General features: G+C 48.2%; 1 protein-coding gene across 2 annotated transcripts; it reads left to right on the forward strand.

Annotated features, from left to right (window-relative positions):
* The first annotated feature begins 14,608 nt into the window (after nt 1-14,608).
* Nucleotides 14,609-19,295, forward strand: TFF1 (trefoil factor 1). 2 transcript variants are annotated; one of them, XM_040247254.1, is made up of 3 exons: nt 14,609-14,714; nt 18,527-18,670; nt 19,104-19,295. In XM_040247254.1, exons 1-3 carry the CDS (start codon nt 14,639-14,641, stop codon nt 19,115-19,117), a joined length of 234 nt encoding a protein of 77 aa, XP_040103188.1. In that variant the 5' UTR covers nt 14,609-14,638; the 3' UTR covers nt 19,118-19,295. The 2 variants fall into 2 exon arrangements, 1 of the variants encoding a protein (XP_040103188.1); XR_005722227.1 differs by lacking the exon at nt 14,609-14,714 and adding an exon at nt 18,340-18,386.
* The last annotated feature ends 3,951 nt before the right edge of the window (nt 19,296-23,246 follow it).

Consider the following 23,246-nt stretch of genomic DNA (forward strand, 5'->3'; position numbering starts at 1 on the left):
GAACAACTGAGAGGTGTAGAAATACCTTTGATCTTTGCATATTGACCCTGAATCCTCTGACTTAATTGAACTTTCTTATTATTTCTAAGAGTTTGTTTTTAGTTTCCTTGGGGTTTTATACATATAACCATGCCATCTACGAATGGTTTTGTTTCTTCCCTTCTCGTCTGTGTTCTTTTTATTTCTTTTTCTTCCCTTATTTCAGTGGCTAGAGATCTAGGACATATTAAATAGTAGTGATGAGAGAAGATAGCCTTGCTTTGCTACCAGTCTTAGGGGGAAAGCATCAGTCTTTTTCAAGGTTGACCTCAGCTCTAGGTGTAGATTCCATTTTCCAAGCTGAGGTAATACCCCACTATTTTGAACTTGCTGAAAGGTTTTGTTATGAATGACTGTCAGACTTTGTCAATTTGTTTTCCGTGTTAGTTGTTATGATTACATGGTTTTTCCTCTTTACCTTGACATTGATTATTTCCTGATGTTGCACCAGCCCTGCATACCTGGAATAAACCCTATTTGGCCACAGTATATAATTCTCTTTTTTATATTGTTGAATTAAGTTTGCTAATATTTTGTTAGGGAATTTCGCATCTAAACTCAAAAGAGACGTTGGTTCCTAGTTTCCTTTTGTGTGTGTGTTGTCATTGACTGGTTTTGGTATCAGGGTGATACTGGCCTCGTAAATGAGCTGGGAAATATTTATCCTTTTTCTATTTTCTGAAAGAGATTATGTAAGATTGTTGTTAATTATTCTTTTAAAACTGGGTGGAAACTTTTTTCAGAGGTTTTATATTATAAATTAGAATTCTTTAATGTTTATAGGGCTATTCAGATTGTCTAGTCCATCTTCACTGAATTTTGGTTATTCATGGTTTTTGACGAATCCATTTCTTCCATGTTGTCAAATATATAAGTGTAAAATTTTTCACAGGATTCCCTTATTATCCTTTAGATGTCTGCAAGGTCTGTAGTGATATCCCTTGTTTCATTTCTGATGTTACTTGTGCCTTCTTGCTTTTAACTTTTGTCAGCTTTGCTATGAAGTGAAGTTGCTCAGTCGTGTCCAACTCTTTGCAACTTATTTTTTAACCTGTGAATCATTTAGAAATGTGGTCTCCCATGTGTGTTAGTCACCTGGTCGTGTCTGACTCTCTGTGAGCCTACCCGGCTCCTTGGTCCATGGGATTTTCCGGGCATGAATACTGGAGTGGGTTGCTATTTCCTTCTCCAGGAGATCTTCCCGACCCAGGGATAGAACCCGGGTCTCCTGCATTGTAGGCAGACACTTTACCGTCTGAGCTACCAGGGAAGCTATGAAGTTTGTCAATTTTGCTTATTTTTCTGAAGAACTAGTTTCTGATCACATTAGTTTTTTTCTATTGTTTTCCTATTTTTCCATTTCTTTGATTTCTGCTCTTGTCTTTCTTGTTTTCTTCCTTCTCATTGCTTTGGACTTATTTGGCTCTTATTTTTTTTCTAATTTGTTGAGGTAGAAACAATTTTTTGGAAATTCCCTGGCAGGTCAGTGGTTAGGACTCTGCATGGCACTGCAAGGGGCACGGGTTGCATAGCTGGTTGGGGAACTAAAATCTTATAAGCCACACGGTCAAAAAATGTTTTTAGTATGTTAAAAAAGAAACAATTTTTTGATTTAAAAACTTTTCCCATTTCTTATATATTAATAAGTCTATGCAATGAATTTCCCTCTCAGCTCTGCTTTAGCAGGTGGTGCTAGTGGTAAAGAACCTACCTGTCAATGCAGGAGACATAAGAGACACAGGTTCAAGTCCTGGGTCAGGAAGACCTCCTGGAGAAGGAAAAGGCAATCCACTCCAGTATTCTTGCCTGGGAAATTCCATGAAAACAGGAGCCTGGTGGGCTACAGTCCATGGGGTCACAAAGAGCTGGACACAACTGAACGACTGAACACACACACATGAATTTTGATATATTGTGTTCACTTTCACTCAGCTCTATGTACTTTTAAATTTCTTTTGAAACTTATTTTTTAACCTGTGAATTATTTAGACATGTGTTCTCCCATGTGTGTTATCATCTGGTTGTGTCTGACTCTTTGTGAACTCATGGACTGTAGCCCACCAGGCTCCTTCGTCCTTGGGATTTCCAAGGCAAGAATACTGGAGTGGGTTGCCATGTCCTCCTCCAGGAGAATCTTCCCAACCCAGGGATTGAACCTGCGCCTCCTATGTATCCTGCATTGACAGGTGGGTTCTTTACCGCCTGAGCCACTTTAGAGATGATCAAATCTAGAACCTTGGTCTATTAAATGAATCTCTCCACACTGATCAATTGTGACTGATCACTAAACCACGGGATAATCTTGGGCTTGTGAAATAGTGTCACAGAAGCAGCTTCAGGGCCAGTAACTGCCATCCTTGGGCAGCTCTACTTAAGGGCAGTTTACATGTAGTTCCGTGCTTTTCTTTGCTGTTGTTCGGTTACTCGGTCATGTGTGACTCTTTGCATGGACTGCAGCACACCAGGCTTCCCTGTCTTCACCATCTCCCAGAGCTTGCTCAAACTCATGTCCACTGAATCAGTGATGCCATCCAAACATCTTATCGTCTGTCATCCCCTTCTGCTCCTGCCTTCAATCTTTCTCAAGCACCAGGGTCTTTTCCAATCAGTTGACTCTGCATCAGGTGGCCAAAGTATTGGAGCTTCAGCTTCAGCATCAGTCTTTTCAAAGAATATTCAGAGTTGATTTCTTTTAGGATTGACTGGTTTGATCTTCTTGCAATCCAAGAGACTCTCAAGAGAATTCTCCAACACCACAGTTCAAAAGCATCAATTCTTTGGCGCTCAGCCTTCTTTATGGTCCAACTCTCACACCCATATACAACTACTGGAAAAACCAAAGCTTTGACTATATGGACCTTTTTTGGCAAAGTAACATCTCTACTTTTTAATACACTGCTAGGTTTGCTGAAGTGAAGACAGTTCTTCACCAGTTCCAGCCAGATGGCAAGTCCTCATGCCTGAAATAACAACCACACATCTTTGTCTGGGGTAGACAGGGATTGAAATCAACCAAAGGATCATATCAAAGGGCTCCATCTGGGAGTCTTGGAAATGGGATGCAGGAGGGAACAGGGTGGACCACAGGAGCAGGAGTCATTGGGCTGGACCAGTCAGCGCTCTTGGTCAGGAGAGGAGCAAAATCGAGGCCCAAGGAGGCAAGACTCCAGCCAGGCCCTGCTGGCAGGAAAAAGAAAAAGAATCAGCATCACTCAGAGGGGCTGGCCCAGTGCTCGCTGTGGGGACTAAGGTGCAGATCAGGGGGTGTATGTACTGTGCCTGCACTCACCCTAGGCTCCCTGGAACCAAGGGGAGGAAGCGGCAGATGAATCCGGATGCACTCGCTGGGAGGCACAGACCTGGCTGGCGCCGAGACGAGTGTGGAAGGTTTAACTGCTGTTTGGCAGAGTCAGGGAGGCTGGGAAGGGTGGCTTGGGGGTGAGGAATTAGGTAATGGGTTCCCTGACTTAGAGACCATGGTTAGGATGTTGTTGGTTTTTGGAGCCTTGGTCATTGAAAGAGATTGCTGTGTCTTGAGACCACCTCCCTGAACAGGAAGGGTGGTGAGGGCTACTGCTGGGCTCAGAGGCTGCAGGGGGAGACCCGGGGGGTGAGGGGGCAGAGAGGGGAGGGGAATTGTGTAGAGGCCTCTGGAGTTTGCCAGGTGGGTCTAGGACTCCGGTGGCAGGCATGGGCAGCTTTGCACAGCGGGATTACTGAAATCTAAGAGATTACATACAGGCAGTTCACACCAACCCCAGAGTTGTGTTTAACTTTAGGGAAGGTGGGGGCCAGCAGGTCAGTGGGGCATGGACTGTGGGTAGTGTCCCCAGTGTCAAATATCTGCTCTTAGACTCACCCACTGACTCACTGATGAGTTGGGGAGGCATGGAAACTCCTCTTTTTCTCTTTTTGGGGAGGGCAAAATCATTACACTTTGTTTTTTAAATATAGTATTTTTCAATCATAAAAGTTAATTATACTCATTGCAGAAACAATTCAATGACCAAGAGGGCAGAATCCAAGAAGAGCAATGGAACCCATCCTTTTACAAGGACGCCCACTGGCACAGCTTCTTTTTTCTCTTTTTTTCTACTGAGCTGTTGTAAAGCTTTGTGATCTCATTCTTTCTCGTTTAACATGGCAGGATGAAAATTCTGTATATGATTATAAATTCCATGATTACTTATTTCCAAATTCAGGAAATCAACCCTGAATATTCATTGGAAGGTCTGATGCTGAAGATGAGGCTCTGATACTTTGGCCACCTGTTGTGAACAGCTGACTCATCAAAAAAGACCCCGCTGCTAGGAAAGATTGAGGGCAAAAGGAGAAGGGGGTGACAGAGGATGAGACGGTTGGATGGCATCACCGACTCAATGGATGTGAATTTAAGCAAATTCCAGGAGATAGTAGAGGAAACAGGAGCCTGGCGTGCTGCAGTCCTTGGGGTCACAAAGAGTCAGACATGACAGAGCATACCCCATAGTGATGGTTGCAAGATATTTTACCTTGCAGCTGTAACCAACACGTTAGTGATTTCTCTATTGTGGTTATTTGGGTTGTTTATAATTTTTAATTATTACTAAGCTTTCCTTTGATGAACATCTTCATGCAAAATGATTTTTCTTGGGGGAAAAATCGATTTTTCTATGCTTAGAATTCTTTCTTCAGGGCATCCCCAGAGTAGATTTATTGAGTCAGAGAGTGTGTGCTTTCTCAAAGTCTCAGTACAAAGTACCATGTTGATTTCCACAGAGGTGATGCTGTATTTCCACTTATTATAGATATAAGTATTCATTCCACCTGAACGTCTTTCACCAGCATTGAATTCTCTGATTTAAAAAACAAAATCTGACCATTTGATTGGTTTGAATATTGTTATTGTTGCTTCAAATGATTTCTGTGATTGTTAATAACTTTTCTCACTTTTCCTATAATTTTTGGGCATTTGCATTGTTGTCTTTATTCTTTGCTTCTTTAACTGTGGGAGGATTCCAGTGTTTAAACATCATTTTGTATAAGAGCTTTAAGTCTCGTAAGTTTCTAAACCTTTGTCTATCATATATACTATAAACATTTTACATTTTAAAATGTATTAAGAAGTTCAGGACATTTTACATAGTCAAATTTTCTCTCTACCTATGTTTTTATATACATTTAGATCATTTATCTTATCTTTATAAGGCTTAGAAACCCCTAAACTTTCCAGAAATGTGTTGAGTATCTACTATCACTTTCTGTCATTTTCATTAAACATAGCTGCTACAGTACCTGCTTTGGTTGCTGGTCAAGAAGTCAAAGTGGGTTGTCTTAACTTCTTCCCATTTCATGTCCTGTTATCACCTGCTCTCACTCCAGCTGGATGTGGTTATTTCCTGGGTGCGTGCGTGTGTGCTCAGTTACTTCCATTGTGTCCACCTCTTTGTGACCCCCATGGACTGTAGCCCGCCAGGCCTCTGTACATGGGATTCTCCAGGCAAGAATATTGGAGTGGGTTGTGATGCTCTTCTCCAGGGGAATCTTCCCGACGCAGGGACTGAACCCAGGTCTCCTGTGTCTCCTGCATCGTAGGTGGATTCTTTACCACTGAGCCACCAGGGAAGCCCATTTCTCTTAGTAGGACTTCCCAAAGGTTATATAATATCTGTGCCTGCCATGAATATTTCACAAGCCATTGAAACTTCTGGGCCCAGTGGCAAGGCATCTTGAATAACAGCCTGGACCAACTGCTGCAGGACTCTCTATGACTCTGAACTCCACTGAGAACTGAAAAATTATTGGTGACCTGGAAAATAACCCAGAACAATAGGTCCAATGTCAAAACCCCATGAGTATTTTGAGGGAGTGAGTGGTACAAAGTGCAGAAATTTATCTTTTTCTTTTAAGAGAATTGCCCAGACCTCCTAAACACCTCACTCATAGTCCCTGAACCTTTCCAGTTCCTATCTCTGCTGCAAGTGTGTTTTAACAAGGCCTCTAACTTCCCATTTTCCAAATCCAATCAACATAGCATCATGTCATCAATGTAATCTTCAACGTAATGGGCCAGCAGGATGTTTAGCATAATGTTCAAGTTCCCTCTGAATGTGCTAGTTATATCAGAGAGTAGGGGACTTGGCATAACCCAAGCTCACACAGCAGAAGTATATTGCTGCTCCCACCATGCAAAGGCAATGTACTTCTGATTATTTTTTCTAAGGAATAGGGGAAAATCGAACATTTTCTAGGTCAGTAGCTATATGTCAAATACCAGGGCATTTGTTCCAGGAACAATATCATGTCTAGAACCTCAACAGCAAATTGTCACACTTAGTTAAATGTATGATACTCTATACAAAGGGCACTTGATAAATGTCACTCTGTGGGCCAAACTCTGCCAGTGGCCTGTTTTTATACAACTTACAAACTGAGAATGGTTTCTACATGTTTTAAGGGTAATGAAAATAAAACAAAAAGCATATGAGCAACTATACTTCAATAAAAATTAATTTAAAAAAAGAACATGTGACAGAGACCAAATGTGGCCCACTAAGTTCAAGCTGGTTTTAGAAAAGGCAGAGGAACCAGAGATCAAATTGCCAACATCCTCTGGATCATAGAAAAAGCAAGAGAGTTCCAGAAAAACATCTATTTCTGCTTTATTGACTATGCCAAAGGTTTTGACTGTGTGGATCACAATAAACTGTGGAAAATTCTGAAAGAGATGGGAATACCAGACCACCTAACCTGCCTCTTGAGAAATCTGTCTGCAGGTCAGGAAGCAACAGTTAGAACTGGACATGGAACAACAGACTGGTTCCAAATAGGAAAAGGAGTATGTCAAGGCTGTATATTGTCACCCTGCTTATTGAACTTCTATGCAGAGTACATCATGAGAAATGCTGGACTGGAAGAAACACAAGCTGGAATCAAGATTGCTGGGAGAAATATCAATAACCTCAGATATGCAGATGATACCACCCTTATGGCAGAAGGTGAAGAGGAACTAAAAAGCCTCTTGTTGAAAGTGAAAGAGGAGAGTGAAAAAGTTGGCTTAAAGCTCAACATTCAGAAAACGAAGATCATGGCATCCGGTCCCATCACTTCATGGGAAATAGATGGGGAAACAGTGGAAACAGTGTCAGACTTTATTTTTTTGGGCTCCAAAATCACTGCAGATGGTGACTGCAGCCATGAAATTAAAAGACGCTTACTCCTTGGAAGAAAAGTGATGACCAACCTAGATAGCATATTCAAAAGCAGAGACATTACTTTGCCGACTAAGGTCTGTCTAGTCAAGGCTGTGGTTTTTCCTGTGGTCATGTATGGATGTGAGAGTTGGACTGTGAAGAAAGCTGAGTGCCAAAGAATGGATGCTTTTGAACTGTGGTGTTGGAGAAGACTCTTGAGAGTCCCCTGGACTGCAAGGAGATCCAACCAGTCCGTTCTGAAGGAGATCAGCCCTGGGATTTCTTTGGAAGGAATGATGCTAAAGCTGAAACTCCATTACTTTGGTTACCTCATGCGAAGAGTTGACTCATTGGAAAAGACTCTGATACTGGAAGGGATTGGAGGCAGGAGGAGAAGGGGACGACCCAGGATGAGATGGCTGGATGGCATCACTGACTCGATGGGCGTGAGTCTGAGTGAACTCCAGGAGTTGGTGATGGACAGGGAGGCCTGGCGTGCTGTGATTCATGGGGTCGCAAAGAGTTGGACACGACTGAGCAACTGAACTGAACTGAACTGAACTGAACTGAACTGAAGCCTCAAACAGAGCTTCCCTTGTGGCTCAGCTGGTAAAGAATCCGGCTACAATGCAAGAGACGTGGGTTTGATCCCTGGGTTGGGAAGATGCCCTGGAGAAGGAAAAGGCCACCCACTCCAATATTCTGGCCTGGAGAATTCCATGGACTGTGTAATCCAAGGGGTCACTAAAAGTTGGACACAACTGAGCAACTTTCACTTTCAAGCCTCAAATATCCACTGGCTGGCCTTTATAAAGAGTGTGTGCTCTGTAGTCATTCTCCATAACTCTCCTGGCTTGAGCACTGGCCGAACACAGGTCTCAAAGGGCACGTGCAGTGACCACTCCTGAATTTTTCAGTTCCTTGATAATGGCATTGATTTCTATAATTCTTTCCTGGACTGTGATAGTGGTTTTGATTTCCTGGCTTGGTGAGAGAGGCTTCTGCTATAATACCCCACTCCAAAAATCAGAGAAGCTGGGCCTGAGGAATCCCCAAGGATGGCTGTGTCACCTTGCTGGACCCACAATGAGACAGACTTGGGCCAAGACCTCAACCAGCACCTGAAATGCACTGGCTCCATCTTTGGTGAACCACGTGATGTTTGGGCTCTGAGGATTGGTGTGAGTTCAGACCCAATATTTAATGACCTTCAGAAAGTCTTATTTTTCCTTCTCCAGTACATAGTCACCCTGGTTGTATTAGTCGCTGAGACTGCTGTAATAAAGCACCACAAACTGAATTTAAAACAGAAGCTTATTGTCTCTCAGTTCTAGAGGCTAGAAGTCTGAGATGAAGTTGTCACTGGGGTTGGCTCCTTTTCTGAGGGTGACTGTTGTTCCTGATTCTCCCCCAGCTTCTGTCAACCTCAGGCGTTTCCTTGGCCATAAATGGTATTAACTGTCTATGTTTTACATCCCCTTCCCTCTGCATATATCTGTGTCTAAATGTTCTGTTTTTATAAGAACACAGTCATAATGGATTATGTTGCTGTTCAGTCACTCAGTCATGTCCGACTCCTTGCAACCCCATGGACTGAAGCATGTCAGGCTTCCTTGTTTCACTATCTCCCTGAGTTTGCTCAGACTCATGTCCATTGAGTCAGTGATGCCATCCAACCACCTCATCCTCTGTCATCCCCTTCTCTTCCTGCTGTCAATCTGTCGCAGCATCAGGGTCTTTTTGAATGAGTCGGCTCTTCCCATCAGATGGCCAAAGTACTAGAGCTTCAGCCTCAGTATCAGTCCTTCCAGTGAATATTCAGGGTTAATTTCCTTTAGGACTGACTCATTTTATCTCCTTGCTGTTCAAGGAATTCTCAAGAGTCTTCTCCAGTACCATAGTTCAAAAGCATCAGTTCTTCTCACTTGGCCTTCTTTATGGTCCAACTCTCATATCTGTTCATGACTACTGGAAAAACCATAGCTTTGACTATACAGACCTATGTTGGCAAAGTGATGCCTCTGCTTTTTAATACTTTGTCTAATGAATTCATCCCAACTTGATCATCTGCAAATCAGTTCCAAATACTGTCATATTTATGGGTACTAGGGATTAGGATTGCAGCATCTTTTGAGGGGACATAATTTATCTCTAGCAAACGAGCCTAGTGGATGGCTCAGACCACTCTGGGGAAGGTTCAGCACTTGTATCTGTGGCCTTACTGTGAGGCTCTTCCTCAAGGCGAACTGGCCTTTATTATTGTTGAGAGACTCTGGATTCCACATCAACTCTGGACTACAAAGGCCTAAGGAGCCATGGGTCTTGTGAAGGATGCTGGTGTCCCCTCAGGGCAATTATGAACACCTGAGTGACAGGTGTACCCAAAACATTGCAGTACTGCATCAGCAGGAGCCTGGGGAGGATAGTTGAGGGTGGAGTTGAGGGGTGTTGGACCCCAGGGTGGTTGAAAAGGGTTCACAACATAGGTCTATACAATAGTGAAACCTCTCTGAGCCTGGGACCCCTGCACCTGCTTCATCTCTGATCTTCCCACAGCTAATGTGCCTGTGCAGTGCCTGGAACTTTCTAGAATGCAGATTTGACCTCATGAAGCCTGGGGAGGGAGCATGTCTGTTGAGATCCCAGGGTGGGATTCTGCTAACCCAAGACCACCTTGAGTAGCAAGGTTGCCCTGTTTGAGGGGTGGAGGGTGGGACTCCAGTATTTCTGCAGCATGAATTCTTGGCCACTTTTGACCCAGGACTTGGTTACCCACTAGCAGGATGGTCACAGACTGGTTTCAAATTGGGAAAGGAGTACATCAAGGCTGTATATTGTCACCCTGCTTGTTTAACTAATATGCAGAGCACATCATGAAAAATGCTGGGCTGGATGAAGCACAAGCTGGAATCAAGATTTCTGGGAGAAATAGCAATAACCTCAGATATGCAATGACACCATCCTTAAGGCAGAAAGTGAAGAGAAACTAAAGAGCTTCTTGATGAAAGTGAAAAAGTCGGCTTAAAACTCAACCCTCAAAAAATGGAGATCATAGAATCCAGTCCCATCATTTCATGGCAAATAGATGGGGAAACAATGGAAACAGTGAAAGACCTTATTTTCTTGGGCTCCAAAATCACTGCAGATGGTGACTTCAGTCATGAAATTAAAAGATGCTTGCTCCTTGAAAGAAAAACTATGTCCAACCTAGACAGCATATTAAAAAGGAGAGACATTACTTTGCTGACAAAGGTCTGTCTAGTCAAAGCTATGGGTTTTCCAGTAGTCATGTATGGATGTGAGAGTTGGATTATAAAGAAAGCTGAGCACCAAAGAATTGATGCTTTCCAGTTGTGATGCTGAAGACTTTTGAGAGTTCCTTGGACAGCAGGAAGATCCAACCAGCCAATTCTAAAGGAAATCAGTCCTGAATATTCATTGGAAGGACTGATGTTGAAGTTGAAACTCCAATACTTTGGCCACCTGATGTGAAGAACTGATTCATTGGAAAAGACCCTGGTGCTGGGAAAGATTGAAGGCAGGAGGAGAAGGGGATGACAGAGGATGAGATGGTTGGATGACATCACCAACTCTATGGACATGAGTTTGAGCGAACTCCAGGAGCTGGTGATAGACAAGGAAGCCTGCCATGCTACAGTCCATGGGATGGTGAAGAGTTGGACACGACCAAGGGACTGAACTGAACTGAGGATGGTCACAGCCTGTCGTGTGCTTGGTCAGCACATCTCTCCCAAATCTTGGGGAGTGTTATGATGCCAGTCCTCTGAGCATGGCACCTCATCCTCTATGGTCCACCACCCCACGTGCTGTCCTTCCAGAGTCCTGCTGATGCCCCTGTGCAACTCTCCTGGACACAGGCTGTGCCTCTGTCTGGGCTATGAGGCATCACAGCCTCATGCGCCTGGAAGTGATGCAGAGATGTAGAGATGCTCTCCTGTGGCTGCATCCCGTGTGAGCTGGGGTGGGGCAAGGTGGGGGTGTGTGATTGGGCAATGGTCAGTGGGAGTGTTTATGGAGAGGAAAGATGCTCGGTCTCAGATGGGGGTAGAGGGAACACCTCTGCTGGGGGAAAGGGTCAGGGCGTTTGCTCAGGATCCCAAATCGTCATTCTTATCTTTCTGCCCAGGCATCCCAATCTCGTGTTTAGAGTTTAACTCTTTGCTCTCCAGTGTCAAGGCTTTGGTGTAAGGAAGCAGGAAATGATGGACATCTAATTGGTGCTGTAAACCCAGTATCTGGGCTGGACCTGAGCCCCACCCTCACTGCCCTGCCGCTCTGGGGGCTTAGCCAGGAAAGCCTTTCCACTGTCCCATTCCCAGGAGGACACTCTCAGCCCTCCATTTCTTCTTTCCTTCTTGAATGTTGTGTAGCTGTTGGAAGAAGCCAACTGACCCCCATCTTTACCACTTGACTGTTACCAGGGAAATGAGATGCCCCCCCTGCTCACACTCCCCTGCCTCACCTCCTCAGGTACCCTGCCTTACCTTCACTCCACACCACCTTTGATGGGTTTGTGACCTGTGCCTGGAGACCTGCCCGGGGAGCCAAACTTGGGTCTCATTTTCAGGATCTGTTAAGAAAGAGGGTCACTGTTGGTAGCAATTTCTGTGTCAATCAGCCAGCCTGTCACTCCCAATCCAGGAAATTAAAGGAAAGTTAGATGGACAGTGCTGACCACTCTTTGGGGCTTGTGAACCTCTCTGCCAGAGGAGTGAGGAGAGGGATCGGTTTTCGGGGGCTGGAGAAGACCACTGTGTGGAGAACACTGCCCACTGGAGCTGGAGGTGGACCTGGGATCACGGCCCATCCAGGGTGACTCTGCTGACTTCCTCCCAAGGACCCATGTCCTGCTGGCTCCACCACAGTGGCCAAAAGCCAGAGGGCATGAGAGCAGGACACAGCCAATGCAGCGCCACCCCCCAGGGGCTCAGAGAGCTGATGGGATGGGCAGACAGAGGATACCCAGCTCTCCCAACTCAGACACTGACCCTTCAGCAGAACCAGTGTGGGGGTGAGGAGATGGGACAAGTCAGGCCAAGTCACACCACGGGCAGTGGGGGTGACGGAGGGGGCCCAGAGATGGAGAACTTTATCCCCAAAGCAGGAAGATCTGCTAGGCATGCAAAATCAGGGGCATCCTCCACCCCAGAACCCTAGCACGAGAGGATGGCAAGTTAGATCAGGCCCCAGCTCCCTCGGGGTCCATCCACTTTATTTTCCAGTAAGAAAAGTGAAACCCAGAGGACTTAAACTATTTATACAAGATGACACGACCCCTTAGCAGACCAACACTCAATTCAGTGCCTTGTCTTCTTCAACAAGTGGTCATTAAAAAAGAAAAATAGAACCATAAATTATCCTATGATTCTGCGATCTTATTTAGCCTCGTCTTCTAGGAGTCTTGGAGTCATTGCTGCAAGTCTGAGATGGCCTGAGAGTGACAGGGGCTCTGCCGGCCATACCACCTACACGGGAGGTCAAAGTCATACACGCACAAGGAGTGACTAACACACAGCTGTGTGTCCTGCACACTGAGCCTCTCCTGGACACCCTGTCTTGGGATTGGCAGCCGGAGCCAGGGGGGTGGGCTGGGGGTGAGCCTTACTCAGAACGTGGCTGCCCCGGTTCTGACTCTATTCCTCTCCCAGAGGGACCACCAGGGCAAACTTACCAGGTCACCCAAGAAAAATCAGTCTCTCTCCAAGGCCTGACTCTTTCCCCAGAGCCTAATCTTTCAATGAAGAGAAAACATTTCTCCAATATTCATTCATTCATTCTTCAACAGATATTTATAGAATAAGGCACCCCAGGTGCTTGCCCACCTGGGCACACCAAGTAGGTGAAGCCCTGTGTGTCACGGACCTTCTGCTCTGCTGGAGGGCTGGGAGAGGATCGATAAATAGCAAGCCCAGGGTGCAAGCAAATCCCTGTGTCCCTTAGAAGGTAGTGAGAGCTGCAGGGCAGGAAGGACCAGAGCAGGGGAGGGACCTGGGACATGGGGGCTAGAGGAAACCCCTTGGGTGCAGAGTCGAGGAGGCCGCACCTGGAAGACCCAAGCAAGGGAGCCCCTCCCAGATGCGGGTCTCCCACTTAAGGGAGAGCCCGATACGTCATCATTGTCACATCAGCTCTTATACACACAACCTCGCTGTGAGAAGGACTCCGTTGTGAAGGAAAGAACAAAGCAAAAAAATGTATTAATTAATTTTTAAGATTTGTTGGTGCTTAGTCTCTAAGTCTTGTCCAACTTTTGCAACGGACTGTAGCCTGCCAGGCTCCTGTGTCCATGGGATTTCCCAGGCAAGAATACTGGAATGGGTTGCCATTTCTTCCTCCAGGGGATCTTCCCAACCCAGGGAGGGATTGAACTTGTGTCTCCTGCATGGGCAGGCATACTCTTTACCACTGAGCCACCAGAGAAGCCTGATTTTTAAGACAAATCATCTTAAATAATTTTGAAGAAAAATAAGGTAATTTATCCTTAATTAATTAAGATAAATAAGTACAAATGCTCCTACAATGCCACAGTGTAAGTAGGAGGTTGACCATATGTGAGTTTTCAATGTGGATCCTGGCAGGAAAGGGGCCCCTCAGGACAAGGCCAGGTCAAAGAGCCTATGGGTGCTTTGCGCATGCACCAGTTTCCCAGGGGAAAGTCTGACAAGACAAACAAATGGGGAAAAGAAGTTTGAAGTCCAGCTCCTAGTATATTCTGCTCTTCTTGTCCGGGCACAGCTGTTCCATGAGACATGAATCTTGAAAATCATTGAAAACAGCTGCACGCCCACTTGAAAAGGACCACACCAGGCCAGGGGCTGGGTGCTCACCTGTCCCCTGCCCTTCCCTGCACCACCGTGGGGGAAGCCCACGGCCATTGCTGACCCTGTGTTTGGCATGGCGTGTGCGTCTCTCCCTATGAATCACCCTCAAGTAAGTGTGCTGTTGACTTAGTAGGACCACCGTGGGGGAAGCCCATTGCCACTACTAACCCTGTGCCTGGCGTGGTGTGGGTGTCTCTCTCTGAATCACCCTCCAGTGAGTATGCTGTTTGCTTAGCAGGAGGGTCTCTGAACAGCTCAGGCGCTGGACGAGGTCATGACCAGGGAGACTCCCACAGGATAAGAGAGGAACTTTCTGAACCTCCAATCCTTCAGCCACGATGACCGCACGATAATGCATTATTCTCTATCAGGAAACCTGTCAGTTTGGCTTGGCCGCATTTGGAAAACACCTTTTAATCAGCGGAGATTACTTGGAATGAAAGGTTTCGGGGCCCTGCTTAGGCAAACGTTATCTGGCCCTCTGTAGAAAGCAAACAGAGCCTGCGGTATAAGATCGAGAGCCAGGACCCACTCTCATCCTGGATCGCCGGCCCCTCTGGACAGAGCGGGAAGGTCACGGCTGCTATGGAGCCCAAGGTGATCTGTGTGGTGGTGCTGGTCTTCGCACTGGCTCTCAGCAGCCTGGCGCAGGTCGAGACTGGTAAGACAGCCCCTTCCTGCTCCGCAGTGGGCATGCTGGGCAGAGGCCCACCTCTGGGGGCAGTCAGGGCTTCATAACGTACTTTTGAGCCAAGTGCTGTTTTGTGCCAGGAGCTGTTCTAGGCCCTGGAGAGATTTTGGATGGCATAGAGGACAGTGGGAGGGCAGAGGGGTCCGTGGAGGTGTTGGGAACTGGGGTAAGAAAGCAATGATGGCTGCATTTAGTTGTTGTTCAGTCGCTAAGTCACATCCAACTTCTTGCGACCCCATGGACGGCAGCACGCCAGGCTCCTCTGTCCTCCACTATCTAGTAATAGTAGTGTTAGCCACTCAGTCCGACTCTTTGTGATACCATGGACTGTAGTCTGCCAGGCTCCTCTGTCAGTGGGATTCTCCAGGCAGGAATACTGGAGTGGATTGCCACTCCCTTCTCCAGAGGATCTTCCCAACCCAGGGATCGACCCCAGGTCTCCTGCATTGAAGGCAGATTCTTGACCATTTGAGCTACAGGGAAGAACTCCTGAGGTTTGCTCAAATTCACGTCCATTGAGTTGGTGGCACTATCTAACCACTGAACTGGCATCACCTGCACTGGTAGGCGAATTCTTTACCACAGAGCCACTAGGAAAGCCCTGTCTTCAGAACCACTGCTAGAACATCCTACTGCTTTTTAAGTATCACATTTCAAAGAGCTGTCTTTAATGTTGGGAATACGAATAGCTCTTCCAAATGTCTGAGCCAAACTCTGCCCCCTTGGGGCTGGCCCCACTCAGGGCCACACAAACGTCCAAGAGCCTACTCTGAGGGTCCCCGTCCCTGGGAACCCCTCCAACAGGTTCCGTGGGCTCCTGGGCCCTCTGCTCTGTGGAACCCAGACCCTGTCCCACTGGTGTGTGTGTCCTCTCTGCCTGGTCCGTGGGCATCACCAAGTGAGGGACTTGAGGCCGGAGGTCCCACTGCCTCCTCTGAGTGTGTCTGTCTCAAATCCTGTATCTGCACAACGGAGTCAGTCTTCAGCTTTAGAGGGTTGTTACAAAATTAAGTGGTATTTGGGAAAAGTTACAAAGTGCCGTATAAACGTTATTTATTACTGGTAGATATATTTTTCGGAGAAGGCAATGGCACCCCACTCCAGTACTCTTGCCTGCAAAGTCCCATGGACGGAGGAGCCTGGTGGGCTGCAGTCCATGGGGTTGCTGAGTCGGACACGACTGAGCGACTTCACTTTCACTTTTCACTTTCATGCATTGGAGAAGAAAATGGCAACCCACTTCAGTGTTCTTGCCTGGAGAATCCCAGGGACGGGGGAGCCTGGTGGGCTGCCATCTCTGGGGTCTCGCAGAGTCGGACATGACTGAAGTGACTTAGCAGCAGCAGCAGCAGATATATTTTTAAATGGAGGGGGCAGGAGAAGAATTTTCCAAAGTTTTTGGAATGAGGATTTCCATAGAGGTTTGAAGGGAGGTAAAGAATGGTTCCCATGTGTCTCTGGGCTCCTTCCAAGGACCTCACGACTCAGGAACAGAGGATCAGGCATGGGGGTTCAGGGGAGGGGGCGCCACAGGAGGAGGGAGAGAGCTGGACCTGAAAGGAGCTATGACCTGCTGTGGGGGTGGAGGAGGTGGTCTGTGCCTGGCTGCCCATACCCACTGGCCCGTCTGCATCTTCCCTGCCAGCCTAGTGCCTAGCTCTGCCCACTGCACAGCTTGGCTCCAGGAGGCTGTGCAGCCCAGGCCTGTTCCCCACCATCCAGGCTGCTGCTGGCTGCCCACTGGCCCTGCCCTAGGGCCCAAGGCTCAACCTTTCTATGTGGATCTCACAGGTCAGCCATCCTGTGACAACGGGAAACTCCATCCAATTGTAGTGAAGCTGCTGCTGCTAAGTCGCTTCAGTCGTGTCTGACTCTGTGTGACCCCCAGAGACAGCAGCCCACCAGGCTCCCCCGTCCCTGGGATTCTCCAAGCAAGAACACTGGAGTGGGTTGCCATTTCCTTCTCCAATGCATGAAAGTGAAAAGTGAAAGTGAAGTCGCTCACTCGTGTCCGACTCCTAGTGACCCCATGGACTGCAGCCTTCCAGGCTCCTCCGTCCATGGGCTTTTCCAGGCAAGAGTACTGGAGTAGGGGGCCAGTGTAAGTGTAGCCTTGGATGGAAGTCATTTCTGTCTAGTCCTGTTATGCAACAGAAAATGGTGGGCAAGGTAGACTCCTGTGGACAGAACCCTTGGAAACCTTCAGTTCCTATTTAGGATAGCAGCAGGTACGGCGGGGGCGGTGGGGAGGGATCAGGTTACCCAGCAAAGTAGCCCCTCCCCCTCCTCTAGGGAGAGAAAGGACATGAGAACTGTGGTCCCAGCTCTGCACACACAGCCCGTCTTGACCTTTCCCACCGCCCTGCCCAGTGGAGTGTGTGATAGCCACCTTTGTTCTATGTCAAGACAGACGCCTTGTGTGATGTGCTCTGACTTAGGACACTCAGCTGGACTCCATGGGGGACAAATGTGGCCTCCTGCCCCTGAGTCTAGGAGAGGCCCTGCACCTACCTGTCTTTGCCTGGATTGTCTTTCAGAACGAGCGTGATGCCCTAGGTCAAGGCCAGCCCATGACAGCGTCTGCTCTGGATCTCGGTCCTGCCCTCCTCTCTGACTCTTTTCCCTCCTCGGTTAGGGCTCCTTCCCTCCCCGTCTCTTTATCACCCACACTGCTAATGCCTCGTTGCACGTCCCTCTAGCCCCGGGGACAGATTTGTCTGGGAGTGGATGGAGCAGCTGCACAGCCAGGCCTCCCTCTGGAACCTGGCTGATGGCCCTCATCCGTGGGCACCCTGAGACCAGGTGTGGAGAAGAGCCCCCCATTCTCCATTCCCACCCCAAGAGAGAGAAGAGGCTTCAGACTCTTCTGCCCCTGCCTCAATCTGTCCACTACCAGATCTGAGCAGTGCTCCTTCTCAGAGCCCCAAGTCCAGACCCCACAGGTCTTGCATCTAGATCACATGGGCACTTCTTGCTGCCCATCTTCCCTGCATGTTCTATGCCTTGGGTCAGTGGCCTCATGAGCCTGGCTAGAGTGTCTAAGTGGCTCCCTTTGCTCAAGAGCTGCAATCATCCACTCCTAGCCCTCAGCCTGCCTTCCCCGTACTGCCCCACCTGCCTCCCCCTCTTGCCTGAAACACACCTTGCTCTCTCTCTGCGCCACCTTTGAACACTCTGCTCTCTCTCTCCTTGGAATGCCCATTGCCTTGTTCTTACCTGGCCAACCTCCTCCAACAGGAAGCCCTCTTCACTTTGTTCAGTCTGTAATCAATCACCCCTGCTGGGCTTGCCCTGTGGCTGGCTGTATTATGCTGTTTCGTATGTTTATTTGTCTTCCTTCTCCATCAGACTGTTAGCTTCTCAACAACAACTTCTCTATTTTCAATTTCCGGGTCCCTGTTACCCAGCACATGGCCTGGCGTGAACTTGATCTTTGAGGGGATAAAAAGATTCCTGTCTGTGCTAGCTCCAGTTTCTAGCACCCACAAACAGTGCTCAACAGATATTTACTCATCTAGTGACTAAAGTTTAATAATTGTTCATTGACGTTAATGAGCAAATGGGTAAATTGCCTGGGTAGGTGCAAAGTCTATGAATCTCGGACACCTTGCATTGTTCCTGAGTTTCAGTGTTTCCACGCCAGTAAGTGAGCTCTGGGTCTCCATGGGCTGCTCGTCTGATGGCTGATTTAACTGCGGAAGGAAGCAAAGTGGAGGGTGGGTCATAACAGGGAAGGAGTCAGCCCATGACTTACTTTCACCTCGTGGCCCATATCCTTTCAGAGACGTGTCAGGTGGAACCCCATCAAAGACAGAATTGCGGTCACCCCGGCATCACGGCTAAGGAGTGCAAAGATAAAGGCTGCTGCTTTGACAGCACAGTCCGCGGAGTCCCGTGGTGCTTCCAAGCTAAGCCCGTGGAGGAAGGTAGGCCCTTGTCAACACCACAGAGTCTGAATACACGGGACCCCGGGACCCTAATTCAAGTTGCCAGCTGTGTTTTTACCCAGGGTAATGGACTTGGGGTGACTAGGAAGATGTAGTTTTGCCTAAATCAGTGTGAATCCAGGGCTGGGGGATGGAAAGAGCTGAAAGATCTGTTTGGTGGGGCACCCTACTTTTCCTGGCTTTTCTTCACATGTCTAATCAGGGATCTGTGAAGAGCTGTCCTTGGTAATGCTTCATAGCTCACTTGGGGTTGGGGGCTTGGAAAGAGTGACAATTACAATACAAAGACCATCCTTGTTTTCTAAAGAATTTTCCCAGTGATGTTTTTAAGTAAATGCTCTGTGATTATTTAAAAGTGAAAGAAAATACTTATTCTCACTAATCTCTTCTCTTGGATACTTCACCCTTGCAGAGTGCGAGTTTTAGATACTTTTCCGGTGGAAATGGCGTTGGAGTGAGAAGGACGTCTGCGTGGTGCCAGGGGCTCAGCCCCATCGCTGGCTGGATATCTTGGGGTCCTATGAACCTGAACTCCCTGCCTGGATTGACTGCTCAGATTCTTTGTATTCCAAATTAGCCTAAAAATTAAAAGAGATGAATGTTCCTCTCTGCTTGCACTTCTTGTAAAAATATAAACAATTTTCCCTTCTTTGAAAGAGAAATGCAATACTTGTGCCTCTGGGTTCTCGCTGTGGATTACACATTAACTCAGGCTATCTTGGGCCAGAGACCGTAGCTTGTAACATTGTTAGGTTGTCTCGGTGGATGTCAGTCCTCGGGGTCCGTGCATCAGGTCATCAGGTTAAAAAGCCTCAGAGAATCAACATGAGCCCATGCCCTTGTCAAATCATGAAAACAGGCTCCAATTCAATCACATTCTTTACATATTCATTGTGGTAACAAAAATTGCCTTGCAATTTCTTCACGTCCCTCACACAGAAACTGACTTAGGAGATAAAACCCACAGCAAAGTGCCTGAACATGTTCATAATAAAAACAATTGAGGAGGACGGCATGAGTTGACCCCTTGAGGAAACTCCCCCACCCACCTGGCTCCCCAAACTTGAGCTCTGAGTTGGAAAATAGGACAAAAGGGAAGGGTCGAGAGTCCCCAGTGATCCCTCGTCACCAACACAAGAAAGACGGAGGGGAGCCAATCGGACCTGCCTGGACCTGAGCAGACGCCCCCGCCCAGGTGGGCAGTGCTGCCTGAGCAGCCTCTGGTGCCCCCAGCCCCACTTGCTCAGTGGGAACAAGAAAAACACCCCCCCACCTCCCATCCACGCTGGGCAGTCAGCCCTGCTCCAGGGAGCTCAGCCCAGCCAGTCCCGCTCCTGGACACCACCCCTCCCAGGTGCTTGACCCTGGGATCCCTGGAGCCCTGGGAGCACTCTGGCTCTCCACAGCCAGGTGGTTCCTGGGAAGTAAGGGCAGTGCTCTTGGCTTGATCAGTTGTTTTCAAATTTACCAGAAGAGCTGTCACCCACCCTCAGCCCTGGCCGCCAGGGCAAGCAAGCACAGATGTCCCGGGGGCCAGGAGAGATACTGCCCATGTGAAACAGCCAAGGTGGGGCCCCCAGCACACACAGACAGCAGCAGGCGTGTGCCCGCACTAGCAAATGTGCCATGAGGGTCACTGTAGCCTTCCTTCACTGGAGGATGTGCAGAAACATGCTGGCTTTTTTTCCTTTTAATCTGTAGCATCTCTGATCTTTTTCAGCATCTTTGCCTGCTGCTGCTGCTGCTAAGCTGCCTCTTTGCCTGCTAGTGAGAGGTAAAAACCAACTATTCGGCTGGCCCCTTTGGAAATGCTCTGTGTGATTGTAAATTATGCAGCTTCTGTAGGTAACACTGTGGTCCCTGGGGGTAGGTAGCCAGTCTCCTCCTCCTCTCCCTGCCCCACTTTCCTGCCCCTCTTTAGAGTTGGGTGGATGATGGGGAGTGGACCAAGCACCCACAGCTGTGGACTGAGGGAGTCTTTTGGGTTTCCATTGGCCTATCTGGACCTCGTCAGACCCTTCCTGAGGCCCGGCCAGTCCGCCTCCTGCTCCTTGTTCTCCCCACATCCCCCAGCCCCTGAGAGAAGGGCTTTCTCCCAGGACACAGCAGGTCCATTTCCCCATGACTACCATCCATATTTCCCTCTTTCTTCCCTGACTCCACCCTGTAAAGAATGATGGAAAGACTCATTTTCCCAACCTTTCTTTCAGTTAGAAGCAGGGCTCCTTTCTGGCCCATGTGGCAAAGGGGGCATCTACCTAAAGGCTCTGGGGAAAGGCTTTACCCCTTGGTGAGAGGAGAGCTCCCTCTAGCTGTCCTGGACAGCCTCTGCAGCCTGTCTTTGGATGCTGTGTGATATGAGGGCATGATACAATGCTTCAGGCAGCCATTCTGTGATAATGAGGAAAAGATACCCTGGAAACTTGGTATCCCTGAAATGCTGACCTGGCCCCAGCATCACCCATCCCCAGACTTCATGTTAAGTAAATCTGAATATTCTTATCGATTAAACCAATGCTGGTTGAGTATTCTCTTCCTTGTCAGTGCTTTACCAAGGCCTGTGTCTTCCCTGTACCTTAGAGCAGTGAGCCTTCATCCCAGATACCATGGATAGGGGCAAATTCTCACCAAAGGCAAATGTCCTCACCCAGTCCTTCAGCCTGGGCTCTTCATCTATTAAAGGAATATGGACAATCCGCTCTCTCCAGCACATTTAATGTGTCATTAACTTTTCATTTACCATCTGCCTTCTCAGGATCTCATGAGGAACCTTAGGCTCAGAATCAGGAGTGATCAGGAGCAAAGGGAGATGCGTGTGAGGAGAAATTAAAGGCATTTCTTTAGCTTTCAAAGCAAACCCCACTGCAAATGTTATCTCACTCTGATCTTCATCCCCATTTTGGAAGCTGAGAAACATTGAATAACTCGTCCAAGTGAGCAGACACACAGATCAGACTGGCACATCAGATTCTTGTGAAATGGAGAGCCACCTGAATCCAAGTTTACTAATTTCAAAGATGCAATCAAGAGAAAGCCAAGAATGGGGCCTGGGATAGGCACACTCCTCCTTTCCCCAGGCACAGCACCGTGTGGGTTACACCACTTTTCAGGGGGCTGTGATGCACAGACCGGGGGTCCTTGACCCTAAGTGCTCCTGCAGTCAGGGTTTCTAGCAGGAAAGTGCCTTCCTTCTGGCATATATGCCAGACTGTGGAGCAGAGGCCAGGTGATAGGAGGCCAGCTGGGTCTCCTGCCCACTGAGGAAGTGAATGATGGAGGGCCAGTGCCTTCAACCACCACCCCCGCCCACTCCCACCATCTTACGCAGAAAAAACCTGAGATCTGTGAGCCACGATGGCTGGACCACCTCCTCTGGTGTCTGCCTGCATGGATGTGTGATTTCGAGGCTCTCTCATCTGGACACCAAGCCTCTCGGGCTCACCAGTGTGAGGAAGACAAAGTGGGGGACTCCTGCAGAGGCACCCCCACATGGCCCAGCCCCACGCACGGGCAGGAAAGAGGATTCCACTTGGCTCCTGCCACACTGTCCTCCCCAAGAATCACAAAATCCATAAGAATTCTGACAGTGGAGGCAGCTGAGAGCAGGCACCCAGACAGCACATTGGGAGGAACTGTCAGAATAGACGCAGGATGCTCTGGGAAACCAGGTGTCCTTAGAAGGGGATCAAGCCCGTGCCCACCTGTGCTGTCCAGCCTCTGCTGTCCTGGAGGTCCCAGTGTGTCCCCAGTGCTCAGGGAGGCTGTGGAGGGAGGGAGGCAGGAGCTGAGGTGCCATGTATTTCCTATGTTCACAGCCAGGGTGGGGAGACGAGGGAGGAGATGGGGGGGCAGAACAGGGTGAGGTCCCACGAGAGTGAAATATCTTCTCACCACTGTAAAGGAGTGTAAAGAAGTTACCACAACCCACAGGGGTCGGCCTGCCCCTGTGACCCCTCCCATCATGGTCCCCCATTATCTGCCTCTCCCATCATGCACTCACCTGCACCCCTGCCCCATGAAGGTGATTGGTTTGTCCCAGGGAGGGAAGTCTGGGTTTCCTGGGCTACTGCCCCGCCCCACACCTTGCTGCAGCCAGGAGTCCACGGCTAGGGAAGCAGAACTGATGGCAGGTCTTAGGAGCAATGGGCGCCTTCTCACAGCTAATGTGGAGGCCTTGAAGCATCTGGGAGTGGTGGGAAAAGTGCAAGCTGCTTGATAAAGTGCCTGAATGAAAACAGCCCTGCTGATAAGGCCTGAGGAGCCTTTAACAGTCTGGGGACCTTCTCACATGCATGCACACACACATGTGTGCACACACACAGATAGAAACACACAGCTCTCAAAGGGTCTGTGCACCTCCCACCCCCAACCTTGGACACCAGTTGTGGATGAGCTCTCTTGCGCCTCAAACCCACTGGATTTCTGCCAGAAGAGGGAAGGCCACCTTACTATTTCCTGCATCTGAACACGTCACTTGTTAGTGGGAAGTTTTATGTTTTCTCTTTGTTTTTCAAGATAGGCCTTCAACTCGAGAACAGTACAACGGAGTGATGTG

Source organism: Oryx dammah, unplaced genomic scaffold (genome assembly GCF_014754425.2).
Source record: "Oryx dammah isolate SB20612 unplaced genomic scaffold, SCBI_Odam_1.1 HiC_scaffold_2, whole genome shotgun sequence".
NCBI classification, from domain to species: domain Eukaryota; kingdom Metazoa; phylum Chordata; class Mammalia; order Artiodactyla; family Bovidae; genus Oryx; species Oryx dammah.